Source organism: Desmodus rotundus, chromosome 6, assembly GCF_022682495.2.
Source record: "Desmodus rotundus isolate HL8 chromosome 6, HLdesRot8A.1, whole genome shotgun sequence".
NCBI lineage: Eukaryota > Metazoa > Chordata > Mammalia > Chiroptera > Phyllostomidae > Desmodus > Desmodus rotundus.
The window spans coordinates 28552277-28570284 of NC_071392.1; the positions used below are offsets into that span (position 1 = coordinate 28552277).

At 40.5% G+C, this 18008-nt stretch overlaps 1 protein-coding gene across 15 annotated transcripts in view; it reads right to left on the reverse strand.

Moving 5' to 3' along the window:
• The window catches only part of DYNC1I1 (dynein cytoplasmic 1 intermediate chain 1), a 287402-nt gene that overhangs the window by 223912 nt on the left and 45482 nt on the right, over window positions 1-18008 (reverse strand). For 11 of the 15 annotated variants that reach the window (XM_024577250.4, XM_024577251.4, XM_071221671.1 and 8 more), the window contains exon 5: window positions 11200-11259. The exons of the other annotated variants lie outside the window; for them this stretch is intronic. In XM_024577250.4, the coding sequence (XP_024433018.1) occupies window positions 11200-11259 (60 nt within the window). The remainder of the gene's footprint in view (window positions 1-11199; window positions 11260-18008) is intronic. 15 annotated transcript variants of the gene reach the window in all.

Genomic DNA, 18008 nt, shown 5'->3' on the forward strand with positions numbered 1-18008 from the left:
TATCAGGGAACTGGCTTCAGGCAAGTTGGCTGCCCTGAGAACTTCACAGCCGCTGTCAGATGACCCTCAGAGAGGCACTTGCATCAGAGTGCGTGGTTCGTTTTCTGACCCCTTCCAATACTGGGAGGCGAAGCCGCAAGACAGAGGGAGCCTGACGTTAGTAGGATTTTTTATGTGACTGTGCAAGAGCTTCTGTGAAGACCCCCCAAAAAGGCCAGAATAAAAATATACCTCAGGCATCTAAGAAAATTCAAATATTAGACATTGTAAATCACAAAAGACTCTCAATAACGGTCTTGAAGAGTAGTCTCGGGTGTTCAATGGCTGGAATTCATAATGTTGAAGATATATTGTTAGACCCAGTGGCGGAGGAGGAGTGTGGGTAAATAAGGTGCAGATTCAGGAACTTGGGTCACAAGCCAAGGAATCAAAAGGGGTCATTGTAATAAAGAGCAGCCTCCGGAGCAGGGAAGGAACCTGGAAGTCAGGCAGATACAACCAGGAACAGATGTTCTCAGAGACAGAGAGTTATTTGGCCAAATGCCAAAGTAGGTTAAAGCCAAGGAATAAGAGAATGTCTGCAATGGGCCCAGACTTGGTCCTGCTGGGTTTTACTCCTGATTATTTGCACGTGAGTATTTCATCCCCAAGGTACATGGATGGTGCTACCAGAGATTTGTCATGCTGCTTACAAATTTCTGAGGTTTCTCAAAGAAGAGGCCCCTAAGACAGAGAGAGTGGTAATTGTACTTCCGTGTCCAGAAATCTTCTGTGGCCGCACCTACCATGTCCTTGACAACTGCCAAAGGCACTACGCCAGCCAACCTCATTGTCAGCACCCATAAACAATTTTTGCCAGATGCTTACAACATAGAGAGAACGAAAAGATCAAACAGATTCATTAAAAGGCAAATAAGAAGGAAAGGTAGCACCCTAACCAGTGTGGCTCAGTTGGCTGGAGCATCGTTCCACAAAGTAAAAGTTTGCAGGTTGGATTCCTAGTCAGGGCACATGCCTAGATTGTGGGTTCAGTCCCCAGTCAGGGCACGTGTGACGGGCAACCAATCAAAGTTTCTCTCTCACATTGATGTTTCCCTCCCTCTCTTTTTCCCTCCCTTCCTCTCTCTCTAAAAATAAATAAATTTTTTTAAAAAAGAATGAAAGGTAGCAAGAGCCAACACGAGAATTCAACAGTAAGTGAGACAAGAGCATGGGTTTGGGGAAACGAAGCAAGGTTCGCTGAGAACAGAGGCCCCCATGAGTCTTGGAGGACAGGCAGGACTCCGTCAAATGGAAAGGAATGAAGAGGGTGTTCTAGAAGGAGGCTCTGGAATCTAAAGACTGAACTCACACATTATGCCTGAGAGAGCAGTTTTTCAGAATAGAAGTTTTAAGTTGAGGAGCAATGAGAGATAAACTTGGAGAAGTATATTGAGGCCAGAAAACTAGAGAGCTTTACATCTCAGGCTAAAGATCTCAGACTTTATGTTGCGGATGATGAGGAACTGCATGTCACTAAGTAAGAAAATGACAGCTTCAAAGAGATATTTAAAACATACTAGTACAGCAATTGCATGAAGAATGGAATCAAAATCTCCCTGTTTAACAAATGGCGAGCAGAGCTATGTGTGGGATTTCAGAAACTGAGTGTAGAGAAAAGGGGGAATTGAGAAAGAATCTACAAGCAAAGGATGGGTGGATTCAGTAACTAATCAGAGAATCCAAGCAAAGCATTAATTCAAAGGGGACAACCAGAGAAATGATGACTGGGTTTGTGACCAGCTGTCTATCCCATGTAGAGACTTGGTCCAGGGTGATGAGAAAGCACTCAAGGTGATGTCCCCGGGGATACAAAGGAAATGCTGTAGTTTGGGGACTCTGGAAAGGAATTAAGTGTAGACCTTAGCAATTTACGTGGAATGGAGGGTAAAGGAAAAATAATAGATTGGAGATTATTCCAAGACTTCATGCCTAATGGGAAGGAAAGTGAGTGGTGCCACGGAAGGCACAGGAGAATCCAGAGGAAGATCGGTTTGGGGGGAAAACGAGCACCTCCACGGATGAGTGTGTGGGAAGGAGTTTTCTAATTGTGTGAGATGTAGGGGGAAAGCTGAGAAAAGAAGACAAAATGGAAAATGTGGCCCTGGGAGCCACCCACTGAGGCCATATGAAATAACGCTGCATCTATAGAAAAGAGAATATAAGGAGCTAAGGACTTGGAAACTCATGTAATATGAAAGATGTTTTTAAAAATGATAACAGATTAAGTCATCTTCCAAACACCATACACTAGTGTAATTAGGTGTCAAGGTGTGACATCTCAAGGACCGATTTCCAGAATGGGACACCACACAGAAGACAGGTGACCTGGGGGCCCCACACAGAGGAAGTGAGCCTGGCGTGGAAGCCCCCTCACCACACTCAGTTTATCATTTATGTTCAGAGCAGGTGTTTCCCTCCAAGGCCTGAGATGCAGCTTGATGGTTGACCTTTTTTGATTACATCAAGAAGGATGAGTTTCCATATTCTATGATCACATTTTAAAAAATCATTTAAGGAAGCATTTGTTTTGCCTCCATGGTATTTACTTCTTACTGTGCAGAGATATTAGTTTGGCAGCTGAAGTATTTTTCCTGAACAGAAGCAAATGTCAAGTCTGGCTCAGTCAACAGGCACAGGGCACAGCCAAAGGGTTAGCTTTGAATTTCATAACACAAGTAAATCTCGCACATTTCTGGGAAGAGAAAAGAGTTGAAATAGTCATGGGTATAATGGAGCCTGAAAACATTCGTGAAGGTTCTGCTGTAAAGTACCCACTTTACAAAGGAAATTTAAAGTTCAGAATTGTCGGGACAGAAGGTACAGGAGTGTGTTGTCTCCAATATTACATGCATACATACAATGATAATATACAAGTTTTATAGGAATGGTCCTTTATTAAGTTGACATTTATGAACAACCTCCAATAGGGTTTTCACATAAACCTATAAATTATAGATTTATTCAAGACACTGAGTACCAAAGTGTGAGCACACATCCTTACCAGCTAGCCATATCCATTTTCCTGAAATGGAATTTTTAAAAGAAGAATGTTTTTATTTTAAATCCAGTTCCTAGTGTGGAACAGAAAATATCCTCTAATTGCTTTCACAAGATTCTTGAGGGCAGAGAACAAAGATTGGCTGAGAGAAGCTTTCAAGAAATGTTTGGGGACTGAAAACATGAGTATTTTAAGAGGTGGGCGAAGCGCTTTCTTTCACTCTTGTGATCAAATTTTGACTGAATCTGTTAAAACCAAGTTTATTGAAGTTTTTCATGGATCCAAATTTATTCTATTGCTACAGCTTCTGAAATGCATTCGACCATTACCCTTGATGCATGTGCACACACACGTGTGCACGCACACGGTACAAGACGCCAATCCATTTCCATTTCCGCAGAAAGTTTGATTTTGCTTAGGGGTTACTGAAGAGTCAAAGGTTGCCAGTTTGCTCAAGAACACGACCCACATCATTCTCAAGAAGAACACCAGGCATTGCTACATGGGAAACCTTATAAACTCATTCAAACCAGAGGTCTAAACATAATGCATGAGAACATTTGACCAAACTTGGGGAATACGCCAAAAGAGGGTTACTTAATCGAAGGCTTATGAGGTTATTCCTGTTCTGTCAGGCAAATAGAACTAACTTTAGAACATGGAAAGACCTCTAGCACTGCCTGGCTAGCTTTTCTCAAACACCTATCACCCTCTTAAAGGACATGCATTTTTCTGGTACCTTTACAGAGGGGGTTTAACTTCTATTATTGGCAGTGATGTCTCTCTTTCGCCACAGCAGCTGGGGTGGTGCCTAGTGGACTCATGAGTAATACTCACCCTCTCTTTCAGCCAACAATGAAGAGAAGATTGAGAGAAAGAAGAAGCCACGACCTTCTGGCAATGTCTCCCAAGGACTGAAGAAATCTCTAAGTTCCTCCTTCAGAGTAGGAGCAACCCAATCCTCAATCACAGCCTCAGTTTTTCCTTATTCTCTGTTTGCTTTCAAATATTTGGAAACCCCGCTAAGGGTTTAATATACTAAGACACAGAGGAAATATAATTGTGAGGCTTTCATGAAATCATAAGCCACTGCATATTCCTATGTACTACGGGGTTTGAGAATTTGAAGTGAGGGGCCACAGAATACCCAACTTCTCACTGATATCACTCATCTTCGAGAATCTTTGCCTCCCTCCTAGCCCCGCCATTCTCCTTAGGCTGACTCAGCACATTGCCTAAAGACCGGCAATATCATGATGGCCTTTCCACTTACGTTCTGTTCGTAAGACAACAAAAACATTCAAAATATAATCCCTCCCAGACTTGACCATTGCTACCCCAAATTCCAATGACATTTACTCACTTCCCAGCCTATATAGACTTCTCTATCCTGTGATCTTTTATCCTCTTATTTCATTTATTACTTCTACCATTGTCAATTCACTTAATTTATTATTATAGCCTAAAAAAGCAAAGTGTTTTTGGTATGTCATAAGTACTTGTCTGGTTAAAAAATAACTAAAAAGAGCAAGCTGTGTTGCTTTTATTTACTCATTTGACTTGCAATTTCCTTGAAGGTACTTTTTTTTTCTGAATGCCATATCATCCCCCTTATTTCTCTATGTTGCTATTTGCTTTGCTGATCACATAGGTAACATGCAAACCAGCCTCATTTGTACTTCTGGTCAGGATGGAGTAATAGAGACCAGATTTACCCACTGCCTGAGACAACTGAAAAAAAAAGGAAGAGCAGTTTGAATGAAACAATCATTTGCGAGACACGGGAGGCCAGGCAATGGAAGACGGTAATACAAGAGAGAGGAGAACAAATGAGGAGCCCAACAACTTCTCCAGCTTACTGCATTAAGGGAGTCTCCAGGCCGTGGTGCAAGGAGAGACCCAGGTGAAATCCAGTAGATTTCCTAAGTTGAGGAGACAGAAGAGCCGAGACTCCAGAGAGACCAAGGCATCTAAAATTCACAGGACAAAATAACAGAGAGAAGAAAACTGCACAAAAGGAAAACTCAGAAGATCTTCAGAGACTTGCTCTTGAGGATTCAGCTTAGTACCGATCAGGGCATGTATGTAAAGAAACTACCTGAGACCAAGGGAAGAGCTACCCGAAGGCATTAGAGGTAATAGTTTGGGCACTTACATAGAAACAGAAATGTTGTCTGTGCCCGCCAGCCTGGCTGGAAAATCTCAAGATTTGTGGGGCATTGTGTAGAACATACAAAAGAGTCTTGTTTCAGTAGTAGGAACTAATTAGCCTGAGACTATGCACTGCTCCAATCCCAATTAATAAATCTTAAAAAAAATAAGACTTGAAAGGATCAGTTTCCAAGTGAATTATCTCACAACAAATATTCAGAAGGGTTATACAAACTCAAATATATCCAACACCTAAAAAAGTAATATCCACAATGTCTGACATTAATCAAAAGTTAGCAGACATGAAAAGTAGCAGGAAAATGTGACTGCATTGAAGAGATAACTCAGTCGATTGAAACTGAGCCCAAACTAATACATACGGTGGGATAGCAAGCAAGGATATTACAAGTTATTAAAACAGTATTTCGTGTGTTCCAAAAGGCAAGTAGAAATATGGATACAAAAAGACTCTCACTGAACTTCTAGAGATGAAAATTAAAATGTATGAAGTTAAAAACTCACTGAGTAGGCTTCATGAAATACTGAATAGTACAAAACAAAAGATTAGTGACTACAAAACACATCAATAGAAACTATCCAAAATAAAATGGGGATACAAAAGAAAAATAAAAAACGAAGCAAGTTGCCTAATATACATGTGATTTTAGTCCCCAGGGAAGAAGGGGAGACAGAAAAAATATTTGAAAAATAATGGTCAAAATTTTCCAAATTTGTTAGCACAAGAATCATGAAGAAGACTACACCAAGGCACACGATAATCAAATTGCTCAAAATTAGCAAAAAAAAAGAGCATTATAAAAGTAGACAAAAATAAAAAATAAATAAGGTATTAGAAACAGAGGAACAAAGACAAGTATGACAGCAGATTTCCGGTCATAAACAATGCACGTAGGAACACAAGGAAGCAACATTTTTAATGTACTAAAATAAAAAGATTTCTGCCTGGTGGATATCCTTCAGTGTTTCTCCTAGGGAAGATATTTTTATGTCTTGAAAGTCTACTATATCATTGTTTTTGAAAACTCTAGAGGACCCAATTATGTGCTGCCTACAACAAATGCACTTTAAATACTGACATTTAGATTAATAACAAATAGGTTAAAAGGTAAAAGGATGGAAAATGATATATTGTGCTAAACACAAGTCAATAAAACACTAGTCATGTTTATATCAGACAACAAAGATTTCAGAGCAAAATACAGCACATTTTCACAATAGGGGTAAAGGTCATTTCACAATAATAATAAAGAAATCAAATCATCAAGAGACACATAAGAATCTTAAACATTTATGCACCTAATAACAAAACTTAGAAATAAATGAAGCAAAAACTGATAGGATTACAAACAGAAAAACCAAAATTACAGTTGAAAACTTTAACACCTCTCTCCCAATCATTGATAAAACCAGAAGAAAGAAAAGCAATAAAGAATATTGAATATTCTAATATAACCAACACCTAAACTTAATTGAAAGTCATACAACACTCCACACAATAACACCAAAATACGCATCCTTTACGAGGGCATATGGAACATTCACTAAAACATATCACACTATGGACCAAAAATGAGTCTCAACAAATTTAAAAGGAGACAAATAATATAAAATATGTTCTCTAACTATAAAAGAATTAAATTAGAAATCAATAACAGAAAGAAATCTGGAACCCCCCCCCCAAATATTTGGAAACTACATAACACACTTCCAAATAATTCAATAGTTAAAGATAAAATAAAAAGGGAAATTAGAAAGTATTTTGACTTGAATAAAAATAACCCCCCAAATCAAAATGTTTAAGTACTAAGCCACTAGGCAGTACTTAGAGGGAATTGTATAGTACTACACACATATATTAGAAATGAACAAAGTTCTCAAGTCATTGATCTTTGCTTGTACTTTATGAAACTAGAAAAAGAAAAGCAAATTAAACACAAAGTAAGTGGAAAAAAAGAACTAATTAAGATCAAAGTAGACATCAATGAAACAGAAAAATAGAGAGAAATCAATAAAATCAAATACTGGTTCCTTGAGAACAGCAATGAAATCAATAACCCTCTAGCCATTCTTATCAGGAGAAAAAGACAAATTTGCCAATATCAGGAATGAGAGAGGTTCTAAAAATTCTGTAGATATTTAAAAGATGGTAAGAGATTACATAGACAATTTTAGGCAAAAAAAATTGCAAATGGAGAAGAATGGACACATTACTTGAAAGACACAAACTACTCAAGTGAACTCAGAAAAATAAAAATAATTGTTCCATTACTATTACAGTTATTGAATTTGTATTTTTAAACCTTCCTCACAATTAATTCCAAACCCCAATTGTTTCACATGTGAATTATATCCTACCAAATATTTAAGGAATTATTGAACAATAAAATGATATCAATGAAAGCATGAGCCATAAAAGAACAAATTTGTAAGTTGGAATTTGTTAAAATTAAAAAGTGTCTTAAAGACTGTTGAAATAATTAAAAAGCAAGTTGCAGACTGGGAGAAAATGTTTACAAATTATATATCAAATAAAGAATTATATACCAAATCTATAAAGAACTCTTAAAATTCCAGTAATAATGAGAAAACAACCAACCTAATTCAAAAACAATAAGGGCAAAAGATTTGAGTAGACATTTCATCAGGGAAATGTTCAAATAGGAAAGGCACACACAGACATTCAACCATAGTCACTAGGTAAATGCAGATCAAAACTACAAAGAGATACCACTACACTCTTTCAACAGTGGTTCAGAAAATGTTTTTAAGTCTAAAGTAAGTATTGTCAAGAATGTGGAGGAACTGGGCTCTCATATACTGCTGATGAGAATGTGTAATGGTGAAAACAGTTCGGTAGCATCTTAAGTGAAATGCATATATATCCATTACATAATTCAGCTATTCTCCTTGGTGGTCTTTACCCCCCAAAATGAAAGCATGTCAATAAAAAGACTGAAGTTTTATTTTTAATGGGCAAATACTGGAAACAACCCAAATGTACATCAAACGGTGAATGGATAAACAAGCTGTGGTATATCCATACGAGGAAATACCATGCAGTAATAAAAAGGAATGACCTACTGGTACACAGTGAATCTTGAAATAATTATTTCCAGTGAAAGAAGTCAGTCAAAAGGGTGCCTGTTGCGTGATTTCATTTCTATGACATCCTAGATATGTAAACTAGTGTATAGTGACTACAGAAAGCAGGTCAGTTGTTTGAGGGGATGGGGAGAAGCAGGAGTGAGGATTACGAAGGAAAATGGGCAATTTGGGGGGATGATGAATGTGTACATTATGTTGATGGTGGTGATGGTTTCATAGCTGTGTTTGCACATTAAAACTTATCTATTTGAATGCTTTCAATGGGTGCTTTTATGTCAATTATACTTCAAAAAAGCTATCTCTAAAAAAAGTCAAATGATGGAGCAAGCTATGGCCGATTCCATGGGCAATTACAGGGCGAGGATCAAGAAGAAGAAGAAATAATATTGTCTCTAGAAAAATCTTGTTACCTGAGGTACATTTCATAAAATCATGTGTGTGAGAGCAAAAGCGCTCTGCACATATGGCCATCGCAAAGGGAAATTGTCCATTAAATCAATATTTGAAATTGTAACATGGCCAAAATAACCTCCTCTGTCAAATACTCTGAGTGTTCCTTGCCAACTCTCTAAGATAAGCCACTCAGGGAACAGAAAGCCACCTATCTTGTCTCTAACTTGCTGGGTCCCCTCCGATGTAAAATGTGGCAGGCAAGGTGGGCTCCTCAGGTACGCCATCTCCACAGAAAGAGTCACAAGTTTTTATCTGCACGGTCACCTGAGATTTTTGCTTGGAAAACAGAAAGAAATGGGAAAATTCCTAACTGTTCCACATCAGCAAGCATAATGTAGCAATGCCCCAGTCTGTCTGAAAATCTGCCGGTGTGAGCACACAAGGGAGAGTCTCTGCCAGGCCCGCCCTCACCTCCTCCAGCACAGTGACGTGTGGAAGAACTGCACTCTGAAGTTCCCCTGAACCACAGCATTCTATGTATCCATCGTTTCACCGCTGCAGTCAAGCCATATTTCTTGGCTATTTAAACAATACATGTTTAAATATAACATACAAGGAACTATATACATAACTAAATAGCCAAAGAACTAAGTGATATTTTAAAAAAGTAATGTATCAGTTACCTAAAGTGTTCAGGTGTTTCGATGGCCTAGCACTGTTGTGAGTCTGCCAGGAACTTTTGCATACCCAAAGGGTCGTGGGCGCAAAATTTTTAACCTAATGTGCAAATAGCCCTTCAACCTCTTCATATACCTACAGTAGGCACTGCCATAGACAGGAACCCATAGATATGTGGCCAGAAACCTCAGAAATTCAAAATAAATGATAAGTAAATAAATATCCACTTTGGAAATCACTGAGTTATATTTAAATAGAAAGAAAACATAGTTTCATAAAATACTGTAATAAGATCTGCTATTCATAGACTGAGGTGACCCAGTGGTGTGTTGATACATGTTTAATAACTGGCTTGGGGGAAAGGGAGCAAGCCCTGGTTTGTAGCATTGGCCAATTCTGGTGGTGTAAATACTCCACCATGGCAGACTTCAAGTCCATGTCCCCGAATGCAAGGTGAGGAAGGGAAGTACACAGTCTGCTCTTTGGAGCCTGAGCATGAGCTGGTACAGGTGCCCACTGGAAATATCTCATGTACACTACAGCTAAGTTCGATCCAAAAAGATAAATTAACCAACTCTCTAGAATACACCTGCATTTTACTTTTTATCAAGCTATAATAGAAATAACATTATACCAGTCTCATGCATGCAATGATTCAATATTTATACATATTACAAATTGATCGCCACAATAAGTCAAGTGAACACCCATCACTACGCAGTTCCAATTTTTTTCTTGTGATCAGAGCTTTCAAGATCCACTCTCCTAGCACCTTTCAAATGGGCAATGCAGTGTTATTAACTCCAGTCATGCAGCGCATGACACTTCCCTGCCTTATTCATTTAATAATTGGAAATTTGTACCTGCTGAACCCCTTCGCCCATTCTTGCAACCCCCAACCTTTCACCTTAGCAACCACCAGTCTGTTCTTTACGTCCATGAGGTTTTTATTGTTGGGTTTGGGGGATTTTTATTTGTTTGTTTTTTGTGTTTTTTTTAGATTTCACAGATAAGTGAGATCATATGGCATTTATCTCTTACTAATGAGTTATTTCACTTAGCATAATGCCCTCAAGGTCCATCTATGTTGTTGCAAATGGCAAGATTTCATTTTTTATGGCTAGCTAATGTTCCATTGTACATAAGTACCACATTTTCAAATCTGAAGCTATCTTTTAACCTATGACAATACATTTTAATCTGAAAAAATATATATGATATTAGGATGTAGGCAACATTACCCATCATCAAATATTTGAGACTCCATAACATTGAGGAAGTCAACAAATTAGCTTTTTCTTTAATATGACTCTTTCTATTTCAAACACCATTCAAATTAAATGCTTATTGTAAGTGTCTGAAAAAGTGAAAATGGAAAGAAACAAATAAGACACAACATTTTAATACTGATTTTAGATAAAAATTAACCTAAGGCAACTTGTTAGTAAAGGGGGAAGACGATTAGGATAAACTCAAACATACTTCCTATTTTTGTAGATATTGTGTGCCCCACCTTGGAAGTAGAGGTATGTGTGTGTGTGGGGGGGGGTGTGTGTTTGAAGAGGAAAGTGTTCTATTGCAATAATAGGAATTAAGAAAGGGAGACCAAAAGCCATCTTTTCGTGGCATTTTCCACAAAAAGAGACTTTCTTCAAAGCTTAACTTTATAAGGCAAAGTAACAGAAGGAAATAAACTTATCAAACTGGAAGTTCAACAAAAGGGGAAAAATAAGAGCAACAACGGCTCCAGCATTTCAACACAACTGTAGCAAAGAAATAATAAAAGGAGTAGCAAAAGAGCAGACATATACCCAAGTTCTGAGTCTGACTGCAGCTGCAGCACTGAGGGGTCTGTGTCCCACTGCAGGGTCCTAATCGTGCAGCACAAGGGAAAAAGAATACAGAGAATTAACGGAAGGGGAGGGAACAAACCAAACCAAACCGTTCATCAAGGCAATGGCATACACAGTACATACACAGAACATCTCCCACTTCTCCCCTCCCCCACCCTCTCCCCAGGTGCAAGGAGACCCTGTGGATATCAAGCGACAAAGGAAAGCAAGAAGCCATCCTTTCCTTCCAGCGTTTGTTTGATCCTGGAAGTTATGGCTGTTTTCACGGGAGGAAGCTCAGAGCTAAATATTCAAACTCCACACGATCTCTGACCCTGTTTTGTTTTGTTTTGCTTTTTACTGAAGCCTGATTGATTTGAGCATGTGACCTGCTTCAAGTGTCTCTGATGCCCCAGAACCCATCCACACCTGGGAGCGCCAGATGTCTCCCCTGCAGAGAAGAAAACCAAATGCCAACGTGCAAATGGGCCAGAGCAGGGGCATCTGGGAAGGTCGGGCCAGATGGAGCGAGACTGCAGGGCCTGGTGAGTAACTGGCTTCCTCAGGTCTGTAGTTACAAATATAATGCATTGGATTTCGAAGCCCAAGGGTATTTTGGTGTTTTTCTTTTTACATATATATTACACCATTGATCATCAACCTCATCATTTGTCTCTAAGATGCCGGGGATATTTTACATCTTCTAAATATTTCACAAGCAATAGCACCAAGTATCAGTAGTTACCCAGGCATTCATTTCCCTTCTATTTCTCCTTCAAAACAAGGATAAACGGCTCTTCTCTAAACCTTCTCTAGCTCTTCTTTAAAGTGCACACAGGGGCCTTTCTCTGGCAGGTCCTTCTGATTGCCTGCACACAAGCAATGAGAGGGCAACCGCGAAGGAGGTCATCTGGCAGGCAACTGATGGCCAGCAAGGATTTTGGAGTCAGGCATCTGGGATTCACCTCTTGCTCCTGCGACTTACCTACCAGCTGCGTCACACTGGGCATGTTGCTTCAGTTCTCAACCTCACTAGCCTTTTGTTTACTCTAAACGTGGCCCACAGGCCAGAGGCACAAGCATCTCCTGGGAGCTTGTTGCAAATACAGACTCAGGTCTCACCCTATTCTCACCGACTCCTCGGCAGTTTAATAAAGTCCCAGACAATTCATGGGCACCTTAAAGTTTGAGGAGTCCCGCTCAGTTTCCTCGTCTGTTAAGATTTCCCATGGTTTATGAGGGAATTCATGACCTCACCTGCAGCCGTCTTCAAAACTTACCTCCGACCACTGCCCCCCCCCACTGCGTCCTCCCTCCATCCTGTGTCCCCTTGATGTTCTTCCTTCAGAAAGTTGAGTAGCTCATGCCTGTGCCTCTTCCACGTCTGGGCTCCGATGCCACCTGCTCGGAGGTTTTTCTTTTTCACTACCCTATCTCAAGTAGCACTGCCTTGTCACACTTACCCCTTGCCTTATCCTGCTTTACTTTTTTCCAGGGCACTTATATTTACCTATGATTTTATTATAAACCAGTTTACTGCCTGTTGTTTGATCTGGCCTTAGCCTCATAACGGCAGGGGCGGCCAAATCCCCAGATTACAGGGATATGCCTAGAACTGTGCCTGGTATATATGCTTACATATCACAGAATTAGCTGAATAAATGGATAATGGATGAGTGGGTGAATGGGTGGATGATCTTTCTCTGGTCTTCTACAGGGATCACATACATTTATATTGATAAAGTACAAAGAGACTGCGTGATAAACAGTAGCTGCCTTACTGCTGCTATATCCCCTGTATCTACTACCAAATGTTTCTTTGAGTCAGTGGCCTATGTATGTGACAGGTCCAGCGGGTACAAATGCTGCTGGTCTGAGGATGTCACTTAAGTAGCAAGGTCCAGACTTCAAAAAGTGGCTCTCAAACTTGGATGTGAATCAGAATGACCCGGAGGGCTTACTGAAAATACAGAAGGCTGATCTCCACTGCCAGAAATTCTGATTCCGTAGACCTGGGGTGGGGCCTGAGAAGTGTCTTGACGGAGTTCCCAGAAAATCCTTATGGCTGGCCCGGTGACCACCTTTAGAAAATGACTGAGCGGGACTATCGCTTTCATTAGTCAGCAGAGAGAAAGCATCACTGATCCAAATATGGCAGCATCTAAACCTGTGATTAACTTGAGCCTGGCCTGAGGCCCAGGCCACTTTCAGACCAATTAAATGAGAAAGTGTGGGGTGGGACCCAAGCGTCAGTATTTTTCCAAACTCTCCGGATGATTCTAATGTGCAGCCAGTGATGAAAACCAATGCTCTGGACTCGTTCTCTGCTCAAGAAAAGCAGCCTTTGCAGGTCCTGGACACTGATTCCTTCCCCTTGTATCAAATGGTGGAAGTAATGGAATCCATCACAGTGATCATGTTTGCTGTCCACATATCGCTGGGGATCAAACCTTTTATCTTTAACGGCATTTCTTTGGCTCTAGACAGAAAGGCAGCCTCTGGCTCCAGCTGACTGTGAGAAGCATTCCCTCATAAGGGGTGGGATCAGCTACTTTGCCCTCAATTTGCCTTCAGGTTTCTGATGGAATGACCTTTACTGACCTTTTCTACTTCTCCCAGGCAGGTGAAGAATGCAGCAGGCCCCAGGTGGCTGGGCCGTTTCTGTTACTTATCTGACAGCTCACCTGAACTCACTGTACCCTTCAGCGGTACAATGATGATTCCATCAGAATCACTCCCTTAAGAAGTCCACAGGTTTGCAGTCTGGAGTTCGCATTTCTCAGCCAAAACAGAGGTGGTCTGTGTAACTAACCCACCACACTCCTGCCCCCTAGTCGCACATATAGCTTCATTCAGTAAAATAAATCATAGTTACGTTACTGTCCATAACGGGCAGCGGGTAAGTGGTCCAGCCAAGGATGCTATCGAGGGTGCTCGTTTTATGTTCTTTTCCCTTTTCCCATTATTACCTGGGGGGTGCTCAAACTTGCACAAAAGGCACTTTTTCTTTGAAAAGGATCTTGAAGCCAGGACATTAAATGGGCAAAGGTAGCCTAGGAAGGTGGATGAAAGGTCCGCTGAGTTCCTTCTGTGCTAGCTTGCAGAAAACCTCCCCTGTAGATGGCAGCACCTTGGGGAGAGCCGGGCCTAGGCCCAGGGATGGCAGGTTTGTGTCCCGGGCACTGCTGACCTCGTGGCACCAGGCAAGTCTTCTGTCCTCCGCAAAATGGGGAGGCAGGCAGGTAAAGGGGCCCTCTAAGGTCCTCTCTGCCTGATTTTTAAAACAACATCAGATGATTATTAAACTGCCTTTCTGCTCCCTCTTCTCTAATTGCTATGCTTTTATTTAACCAATTGGCATAGGTCTTCTTTTCCAAACATCTTATCATCAAGTTATTGTATCATTGAAAATAAAACGATGGTTTCCCCACAGCTTCTCGGCGGTTTGAAACGTGACCAGGGAGTGTGTATAGAAGGAAAGAAGTGGTGAAAGTGTAAGAAAATATATGTGAACACAACATACTATCACAAAATATTTTCATATAGAAATCACCCTGCTTACTATAGTAATTAGTTAGAGTTTCCAGTCAGTTCTGGAATGGGCTAATCAATGCATGCAGGGGGAGAATACTTTCGATAAAAACATTCATTTACTTTCTAAAAAGATATTTTCAAGGACTAATATGTAAAACATCATGATAGAAAAGAATTCTTAGGGAATCTACCCTCTTAGGAGAGACAAAACTTACATAAATAGTTTAGTAGGGCAAAGCAGACAGTAAAACAGGCCCTAGAAGCGGTGCCCAGGTGCGCTGTGGGACATGGAACTGGCACCTGAGAGTTTTATCTTTGAGTAGAAGAATGAAACATATGAATACTTATGTCTTAATACTCATACTAGTGTTATACTGATAACATACACAAGGAAAAAAGTGGCTCTCATTACTTGCCTAGGGCCTGGCACACTTTAAAGCTTCAATCAATATTAGCTGAAAAAATAAGTGCCGCAAGAAAGATTAATAGTGGTGGTTTCAATTTCCTTTCAATGATTATTTACTGTGTGCCAGCCAGCCAGGCGTCGGACCATACTTTCATCATCCTGTGGCAGCCAGAGCAGGGAGATGCCCTTCCTCTGAAAAGAACAGATTCCGTTGGACTTGGTTTGGGGAGGATGGGACAGGATGTAGACATGAGCTCATTTTCATCAGTGTTTAGTTGATTGGATTTAGAAGGCGTAGTCCACTAGGTCTAATAAGACTTTGTTATATTTTAGATGCCAATTTACCAAGTTACCTACCACAAGAACAATAACTGCCAGTACAGCAACTATACAAGCCTGAAAAAGCCAGATGACCAGCAGTGTCTTTGGAATCAGAACAAGTAAAGCTGAATGTATGTTTAACGACTACAGCTTCTCCCTGCCCTTCTCCCCCACCCCCATCGCATCCACATCTTTCAGCCAGGCCAGACATACCCCTCACTGCTGCTCGAATCTCTGATTTCCCTAATTCCTGGGATAACCACCCGAACCCTTTACAATTGCTGTAATCGTGCGTTAAATACGTCAGTTAGATTTCGTCTAGTGTTCCTGCAGGGGCAACCATCCTAGTTTTATTTGCTTATTTCTAAGAGCTGGTTTTGCCTGCACTGATCAGTGTTAGGTTAATTCATAGGGGAACTCTCCGAGGGTCTAAGGAAGGATCTCTGACCCCTCTCATAGGGATGCTGCTGTTGGCACAGATCCTGAAAAACACAATCATCCTACCTACGTAGGACTGTGGGGCATTGTCCTGGTTCTAGGGTCCCACAATGGATTGCACATGCCAATTACGGTCACATTTCCCAATTTCGTTTCAAAGGACTAGGTACAGAAGTTTCCCACACTGTGTAAAGTAATCATTCACTTATTTAACCTAAACATGCTAGACAAGGTAGCTTCTGGCCTCTCATCTAAAAATGCTTTCCATGTAACAGTTAGTTTACAATTTGGGGGGACAATTTGAATTTTAATACTTCTTTTCAGAATAGACCCAATACTCTGGCCACTTTGATGTGCAACTGAGACTGATATGAAATAGTGTTAAATGTGCACTGTACTTAAAACATTTAAAAAATAACAAAATTTAAAAAATATGTAAACTAACTTTGGAATAAAAAGGATAGACGAAAAGATTAAAATTATTCAAATTAGTAGTGACCTACTAAGAAACTAACAAAACTTTATATTTTAAACCCTTTACCAATTCTTCACTACTCAACTTCATATACAATTCTTGCTTCATTGGTCTAGTTGTCCTTGCTCAGTTTCAGTTTTAGACGGAGTGAAGTAAAACTTCATGAACAAAAGCAATGCCTAGCCCACTGTTGAAAGTATAACTCCGGAGTAAAAGGCGTGACGTCTGGGTTGTGTACACCTCGCTCTCTGATGAGTGGTCCACTTCTCCCTGTTCAGCTCTTACCAACAGTCGAATGGTGGTTTCCATTCTCCTTTCCACCTTTATTAGACCTCAGAGTAGAATGTCTTAAAATTCTGCCCTAAAGAGTGTCTTTGCTCTCAGCTTTTGTGGGTGTTGGTTATAAGAAAGTGATACCTGATAAATATTTGGAAGGCAATGCTCTGTCATTTGTTAATGCCAACACTCAACATGGCTAAGGCATTCTTTTTTTTAAAGGTTTTATTTATTTGTTTTCAGAGAGAGAGGAAGGGAGGAAGAAGGAGAGGGAGAGAAACATCAGTGTGAGAGAGAAACATCAGTCAGCTGCCTCTAGCACACGCCCTGACCAGGGACTGAACCAGCAGCCCAGGCATGTGCCTGACCAGGAATCGAACCAGCGACCTTTTGCTTTGTGGAACAATGCCCAGCCGATTGCACCACACTGGTCAGGGCAACTAAGGCACTCTTATATAATGCTGCTGGCATTTAAAATTAGCACAGTTCTTCTGGAAAGCAATATACCAAAGTGTAGCAAGAACCATAAACACAGAATAACTCCTAGACTGGTTTGACTTCCAGAAACTCAATCTATGGAAATAAAACATCACAAGCAATAAAAGTAACAGTAAAGATGATGATGGTGATGATGATGATGATGGAGGAGGAGGAGAAGAAGGAGAAGAAGATGATGACGACCTCCAAATCATCAAACCCCATAACCAAATTTTGGCAGGACCCCTATTCTTTCCATTCCCCAGAAAGCTGACATTCCCCAATCAGGGCTAGTTCTCCCTCACTTGCATATATCTTCCCAACAAATAACCCCAGAGTCCTCATCACCACTGAACTCAAGCCCCACTTAACACATGACTTTTGGACATATCCATCTGCACGCCAAGGCCATTTCACTTTCCTTCTCTCATTTGTGCTTCGTTTTCTTTTCTACTCCCAACAATGCAAGTTTCAGTCCTTTTTATTAGACCAATGGTTTCCCGAACTAGTCCTCAGACCATGAAAGCATCGTAAAACTGCAGTGGTCCAGGCCTCACCTCAGGCCTTTTTAACAAGCTACTAAGTACATTCAACAAATAACCACTAGGTAAAGGAGCCAGGGATCTCAATATCTCAAAAGTCACACTTGTCTCCCAGACTCTGATCTCTTTTGATACTTCCTCCCTAACATGCATTTTACATCCCATTCTGCCTACCCTTTTCTTTATGCCTTTCCCATCATCTGAGTGTCCTTTCTCCCATTGCTACCTGTCCAAAGCATATGCATCTTTTAAGGCCCACCTCCGATGCCTTGCTTCCTAAATATATCTGTCCCCGATAACCTCGTTCAGAAATAACTTG